The sequence below is a fragment of the Eufriesea mexicana genome, unplaced genomic scaffold, assembly GCF_001483705.2.
Source record: "Eufriesea mexicana isolate 0111107269 unplaced genomic scaffold, ASM148370v2 scaffold1357, whole genome shotgun sequence".
Taxonomy (NCBI): domain Eukaryota; kingdom Metazoa; phylum Arthropoda; class Insecta; order Hymenoptera; family Apidae; genus Eufriesea; species Eufriesea mexicana.
The window spans coordinates 1,668,254-1,676,307 of NW_016909472.1; the positions used below are offsets into that span (position 1 = coordinate 1,668,254).

Genomic DNA, 8,054 nt, shown 5'->3' on the forward strand with positions numbered 1-8,054 from the left:
CCTTTAGCCCGGATACACCGTGATACGGAACGAACAATGTCCATTTTGTCTTCGAGGCGGACGATAATGAATTACACCGGTCCTTCCTCCACGAACTCGATTTTTCGTCGAACGTTTCGCAAATTCATACGGAAGTGGTATCTCTCCTTCCATGTCAAGATTTTCCACGTGCATTCGATAATTATTCCTTATCGAAACGAGGAACTTAATCTTTCATAAATAGAAGAAGACTATGAACCTTACGGCTGTTCTAAACGAAAATCTTGAAGCTCTTACGATATTCGTACCAAGGCAAAGGAAAATTTAACTGCTAATTACGACGTAAATAAAATAGCGAGTTAGGCGGGGGTATTTTTCACCCTTCGAGGAGGATTCGAAAAGTCTGAATAATTTCTTTCTTCCAAGAGAATGGCGATCGTTTGACCAGCCAAGACCCGAACGGTCCCCGAAAGAGTCGCCACGGATCGAGGACCGGGGTAATTGCGTTGCAAAATTGGCCGACACGGTACACGCGATCCCGCGAGCGTTTCGGATAAGATTCCAGCCCAGATTGGGTCCGTCTGCCGTTTATGGCGGACTCCGCCGCGCCGGATCCGAATCTATTTCGAGATATGATTTACGTTACGCCATCGCGAACACTGTCCTCCCATACCTGCCTTGTTCTCGTTCGAGCGGGAGAAAAAAAAGGGCCGGTCGGCCATTGTCTGGCGAACGCATCGCGGCGCATTGTATGCAAATAACGGGCGACGCGGCGATATCTCGGATTTTCCCCAGGCTCGTATCCTCTGGCTGCCATGTTCCACTTCTTCGACGTTGATCGTGCAATTAGCGAGCTCTGCCATAAAGGCGCCCCCCGAACAAAGATACCGACATTTTCTCCAGATCGCGAGCCGATATCGGAAAATAAGGGAAACACGAGTAAACCCTCGATTCCCATTCGCGCGGATGCAAAACCGAGGGTCGGAACGGGAGGGAAAGACGGGGGTCGGGGGAGAAGGAAAGGGTAATTTTTATCCGAACGAAAAAGCTTAATCGACGTGTGCAGGATGGCCCAATAAAATCGCAATCACGGCGCAACGTTCGTTTGCAGGGAACGCTTGGTAATCATTGCAATTGCGATTCGTTTGTTAAACGAATTTCGAAAGAGAATACGGGGACCAATTGTTCGCCGCTGCTCGCGTTAAATACGCCAGCTAATTACCAATTAAGCGCTGTACACAAAGCTCCGTGGCGCGCGGCAGATGTTGCTGTTTCCAGGATCGATTCATTTACTCTGTATGCGCATAAATTACGGAAAAACGTTATTCGCGATTCCGCGACCGCGCGATCACTTCGCCTATCGGCGATCCTCGCCTTTTTCCCACTGCTGCCGATAAAAACCGGCCCGAGCTCTCATTCCAGCCGCGCCCCCCATACGAATCCGCTCCCGAACGCTTACCCGCTAATGCTCTTCGCTACTTATCTCCAGATTTATTCCAATTTTCTGTTTTGCGCGCTCCGTGGTTCGTTATGCAAATCGAGCAGCGAGCGTGGAATTTCGATGAACCCGATATCGAGGAACCTCGAGAGTAGAATACCTTCTCCACCGATCCGATCAAATTTGGGATCCACTCAAGGCCGTTTTTCGACGCGACATTTCGCGATAACGCGAGACTAGCGTTTCATCCAATTGGCTAGCCTCTAAACCGATTAGCAGCGTCGAAGAATTTCGAAACAATTGGAGAGGAATGAAATTTGCGAATCGGTATCTATCGCGAAAGGGACTTCGGAATTCGGCTGTCTCGGACGTCTAGTGGATTCTAGATGATCTCGAGAATTTGGGCAATGTCAGGAGGCCTGGAAGATTCCGGGGATCTTTGCGATCCCGATGACCCGAGATACCTCTGGGAACAGTAGGATCTTGAGGTTTCAGGGCTTCTAGGGTTTCCAGGCGGTTATCGGATTTTGACGGGTCTGCTGGATAGAACTGGAGTTATCTACATCGGATTACGCGAGCGTGCAGGCATTTGTATCGTATACCACGCGTTGGAGATCCACGTATACCTATCGCTTTCCACTAATTTAGGATCGATTACGGAATGTCCCTGGGAACCGAAACTGTAACGTCGGTATGTACATTGTTGCACCTTCGAGGTAGATCAATCGTATTTTCTGTATCCGATGATGAAATATGGTATAAAGATTAATAGTAACGGAAAACCTTAACTCCTATACATGCGCTATTCTCTTTGAGACGAAGAATTAACCTATAATTTAACTTCCAATGCCACTTACCATAATAAACAGCACGGTCCTTCGCACGTTGAGCCACTTCGTCCGAACACTACCGAGAATAACACGTAACTGAGGAAGAAAGACATCGACGGAAATGAACCACGAGCCTGACGACCTGCTGCGTTGTTTACGTTCGACTCTACGAACCTCGCCTTCTAACCTTAATTTCTAAGAGATTATTCTAGAAACTATCCAGCAAATAAGACTGTTGAAGTGCAATGGCGATGAGTGAATAGCCTGGGCCGATATTAGCCTAACGGGATCTGTACCGGCATTTGTTTTAACACTATATCTACCATGGTCTAAATCATCGTTTACCAAACTTTCATTAAAAATTCCACGTTCAACGTTATCATCTTAATCTCTCATCTTTGCGTTATTCCATTTTTTAAAACTTCTACTTCTTTTCCATTCACCGGTTATTTGACCATGTTAGGTTTAGCGTTGATCTTCCCTATTTTTAGCAGAGTTAAGAACGCGACAGTTCAGTTCCTTGCCAAGCCTCGCCGACACGTCGCTTTATACAAAAATATATATATATATATTTTTAGTTCAAGCCAAGCGAATTTAGTTTGTTTGTTTCTAAATTGCCATTTCCTTGCTCGTTATTTCCTACAGAGACATCGAGTAAATTATCCAAATTCGTGCGCGATAAATTCCGCGATAATTTTCTACCTATAGCAATTTACGCGATAATTTATCCGATGACCGCGTGGAAATTCATTTTCGCGAGAAACTGCTCGTCAAATTGCATCCGCGAACGGGTTTTTCCCACGAAATACCACGAATTACTGCCGTGGCCAAAACGCGATTTAACGTTGGCAGGAATTCTCTGTCAGACTTAAGAGAGACTAAGAGTGGCGCCAAGTCTCGATGAAACTCGTTTACCGAACGTTTATGGCTGTTCACCCGCACGCGGCGTGACAAATATCCGCGAGCTGAAACGGCGGCCTAAATCTTTTCGGGAATCGAACATCTCGCCACTGCGTGAACCGGGCCGAGATGGAAACGGAACAGCTCCAAGGAGAACGAGTTTCTCCGACTCTAAAACTCTCGAGAATCCAACTCCCTCGTACGTTCGTACCTTTTTATTCCCATCTTTCTTTATTTTTACGCGAATTTACCGGCGAGAACAACGGATAAGAAATGACCGCGTGAAAGCGTATAATTGGCCGATAAACGATATTTCCGATATTTATCGATTGTTGTTACGCGTTCGGATTATACCAATTACTGTTAATTCAATTATTAGCGCCGCTCGTATTCCTAAATATCGCGTGACAGGGCGGGGAGGGGACGATTAAATGAAATGCGGTCCGTTTACTCGGATTATAACTTTAATAGCACCTATTAAAATATTTTATTGATCGCGCGACCCATCGTTTTATTATTTCTGTCAGCGGATAATAAACCTTCGCGCAGCTTATGGCAAATTGCTTTAACGGCCGTGTCCGCAATTTCGATTATCCCCGGGGAAAATCCGCGAAATCGCAACTGCGGATCGATGCTCCTTCGACGCGGACGAAACAGCTGTACCGGGGAAAATAAGCCAAAGGTGTAATCGTATGCGCGTCGATTACATTTTACACTCGACTACATTCCCGTACTTTAATTATCTTTCAACCTACGCGCGCTGTACGCGTATATACGCTTCTCGCGAATGCGAAATGCCTCCGTGTACCAGCTCCCAGTTTCGCGCGGGAAATTTGCAAAAATTTCCATAATTAGAATTCCGAGCATCCGAAAGATAACATGCTAATGTTAAAAACACGAATGTTGCGAAATCGAGCACGGGATCCGCGAAATATCATTGATCGCTGTTTTAATTAAAATGGCAGCCAACAAACGTCGGGACTCTGTTATTTGCTTAACCGATGCCGTGTATCGATTCGAAGCTTGACAATTCTGACAAAACGTACGAGTCCAGATGAAAGGTAAGCAGACCTCGGGTAGGAAGCCTTTTTTCCAGCTCGCGAAAGTGTAAAGTAGCTGATAATATTGCTGCTCGTTTAACGGACAAAGTAACGCGGCATTAAGAATTAAAAGCAATACGATTATTCCATGTCTGGCCAAAGCACAAAAGACATCGTGCGTTGCTGCGCGGATTTTCATTTCAATGGCAGGATTATGCAATTACGCTACTACGTGAATAAATAGAGACCTATTCTCTTACGGATCATTCTTGCGCGCTCATTGTGAAAAAGAGATCCATTAAGCCGAGGCTATCACCAATTTTCGATGCTATGAAATATCAATTAACCGGCCATTTTCATTGAACGATCGAGCTAAGAGGAGGCCACCATTTTGAATCGGGATTATTACTTTCCGACTCCGATTGTCCGTGACATCGCCTCCAAAGGAACAAATTTTCGGCCATTATTTACAAAGAAGATACTTCCATTCTGCTCGAAATAAGTTTGTTCTGCTCCACCTGGCCAATCTTCGATGCTAGAAAGGAGCTTTCTCGAGATGTTCGCAGTCCGTGCTTTGATCGATACGTTCTTTAAAGAAGGAATTGGATTTGTAGCTTCATTCTACTCGGGTGAAAGGATGCTCCAACTCGAGGATGCCGCTAGGTGTTGGGTTAGGTTCGGTCTGTTCGATATCGGTACTACTTTGCAGATTATTTTGGGAATGATGGAAGACTTCGAGAATCTTGCAGATGAAAGAATTTATTATTTACTCGGATCACCTCCAGCCTCTATAAAGATCACTACGAACATCAAATTCGCACCTTTGCGCCGGACAGACAGAAAGTCTTCCTTGAGAAACAATTTTGAAGAAATTTTTATGTCTAGAATCACATGATACTCGTAGTAAGAAAGAAAGTTAAAGAATAATTCAACGAGATACGTACAAAGTTCATTGTACAACCATTGGAGATATCGTCCGTGGTGGCGCTAGTGAGTTATAGGAAAAGTCCTCTTAAGATCGTCATATGTACCAAAAACTTATGGACCGTGATATTCAAATACCTTATTTTGAAATTAACTCTATTTTCGGCTAATTATATATTCAACGTTGTATCCATCGCCAAGAGGAAAAATCTATAGCAATGTCCAACAGCAACTGTGTCATCCCGGACGATTTGAGGCAGAATGTTTCTAAAGTTTGAGAAAAAGGGCCTCGAAAATAAAAATGGCGGGGGGAGCGAAGGGCGAAAAAGGGTGGGAAAAACCAGGGACTCGCTTTGAGCGCGATGGTCTGGTTTTTCCGCTTACGTGGGCGTACTTAATTTGCCCTTTTTACTATCCGAGCCGTCTTGTCCGTGGTAAAAGCCGCCACGGGAATCGGGAGTGAACTTTTCAATCTCGCGGCGGATTCTTGGCTTCCAATCTGCTCCCAATATCACCGGGTATTCGTCGAGCTTTTGAGTTCCGCCGAGTGAATTCCAAAGCCCCCTCTCGCCCCTTGATTTCGATGCGTCGAGTTTATCGAGCGGATAGAGAATCTCGTCCCTGCACGTCCCATATGCGACCCTCTGTCTCCCTCTTTCATCCTCCTCCATCCTCTTTCCCCGTTCTACGTGTCTACGTTACACACGCGGATAGTGCACACGCGTTGTAGCCTGGTCTTATCGCCCAGCATTGACACGAGAAAATTTCACGTCGAAACGTTTCATCCTATGGTGGTTGTAAATGCATTTATAACTGACCTAACTCCGGTAGAGCGGCCTAGAAAAGGGTAACTCTGTGACGGACCGTTTTTGATCGCCAAATCCGAGGACCGTTTTTCACCAGTTTTTCGGAACGTTCGCTCCCAACGGATTTATAGCAATGGCGCGCGACTGGGGCTCCGGTAGCTTCCCTTTTGAAGCTTTTACGCGGTTTTAATACGAGAAATGTGGTGATTTTTCCGTGTTGTTGGGGTTGACAGCAGTTTGGTACGAATTAATCCTTCGTGGACGAGGGGCAAAGATTACAGTGCCCAGAGTGTATGACAGATCACGATTCTATGTAACAGAGAATATACGAGTGGTAGGAAAATTTACTCTTTATCTTATACACCTTTTTACTCCATCCGAAAACTGAAGACATCCGGGAGTTATATTCCGTCACGTTCTCGGGAATCTTGGATAGCCATGTGCTTTCCACTCACGCCCTGATCTCATACGCTCAGTCCCTGTAGACACTCCTAGACCTCTGACACTCCAAACACCACTCGTGATACACGTTCACGCTAGATTGTCTTTCATCGTGAATGCGTTTCGAGAAGGGGCAGAACCATGACGCAAACTATTCTGAATAATTTTAAAACTGCGTCGTTACTCGCGCAGGTTGTAAATGGGAAATATCTCCGTTCGAAAACGCGTCACGCTTCAATTCGAAAATGGTATCGCGCAAAAATCTAAATTGGAGAAATTTATTGACACCGAGATAAATGTCGACGAGATCAGTCGGTTAGGAGGCTGATTGCGCGAGCAACGTAAGATTGGAAACTGTGCTGACTAACGAGATTAAGAACTGAATCACGCGATCCCGATCTAACCTAATTTTTGATAACGACCAGCCGTAAGAAGCTCCCACGACGTGCACGAAGGACGACGCGAAGGGAATGCTGTAACTCTTATTGGCGTAGAGACACGTGGTTCTAATTAACTTCGTGTCGTCTCCGGGGATTTAATCCCGTGGAGAATCGTTTCACCGACCGTGCTGCAGAAAATGCTGCGACTCTGCATCTTTCGCAATGTCGTGGAACCGCCCGTGGCAAAATTGAAGCTGCTCGAAGCGAGTTATCCCTTTGAAATAAGGATCCAAAAATTTCACCGATTTTTCCGCCTTCATTCCAAACGCCTAATCGTGCCTGACCTTTTAGCATAGTTTCTGGTTCCTTGATCGATCGAGAGATTTACCGTGCTATTTCCAATCACGCTTGGCTCACGAAGTCCTTATTATTTGAAGCACTGCGTGCAAAATTTATTTCCATAACATAGGACTTATTTTTTGACTTACTTTTTAAAATTTTGCATCAAATATCTCGCTCCAACTTGGACCAACTCCTGGATCACTCATCGTCCGATTCGATTTCGAATTAACGAAAGATTTATCGAAATAACGATTTCCAGAATAAAAGAACGGGATCGGTGTTTGCAGACCTGTTGATAGAATAACGTAAGGAAATAAATGGTATCACTCACTTATATTCTTTTCCCTGTACTGTTGCAATGCGTCGCTTGTTAGGCAGGCGAGGACCAACCACAGGACGAAGCCACACCTTCTCATTTCGACCTGCAAGGAAACACGTAAATTAATTATAACGTGTTTGAGAACATTCCTCAACCGCGACAAGTACACGCGATTGTCTGGCAGTTCCCGCGACGAAATACACGCACGCGGAATTTCCTCAACCGCGATTATTTGTCTTTCGCGTGTTTCAGTTATTAACTCTCCGCGGTCAATCTTCCCTCGCCAAACTAGCTTCCCTGATACAATTAATTTGCGAATAACGATGCGCGAAATAATTCATGCGTAGCGTATCTTTTAAACCATCTTTCTAAACGCATTTATCTCTATGGAACGAAACGAAAGGAATACAGGACGATAAATCGCGAATTGAATTACTCGATGTTGCGCAAAAATCTTACTCGCCTAAAAGCTTCGATTTCCACTCGAGCGAGTATCGAATTTACGGGAAAGCCAGAGAGACAAGCCAGCAATACGCCAAGTGACGCACCGTGGTTTTTCCCATCTCGCGCGATGAATCGCGATCAATCCACGAGTCCATTTCGTCGTGGCGTTGATCGTGGATCACTTTCGACAAGAGGACAATGCCGAAGGACT

The 8,054-nt window shown here is 45.2% G+C and overlaps 1 protein-coding gene across 1 annotated transcript in view; it reads right to left on the reverse strand.

Annotated features, from left to right (window-relative positions):
• Positions 1-7,496, reverse strand: part of LOC108547999 (low affinity immunoglobulin epsilon Fc receptor) — an 86,510-nt gene extending 79,014 nt beyond the window's left edge. Inside the window, exon 1 of the mRNA XM_017900750.1 lies at positions 7,412-7,496. Within this exon, the coding sequence (XP_017756239.1) occupies positions 7,412-7,496 (85 nt within the window). The remainder of the gene's footprint in view (positions 1-7,411) is intronic.
• Positions 7,497-8,054: the final 558 nt, after the last annotated feature.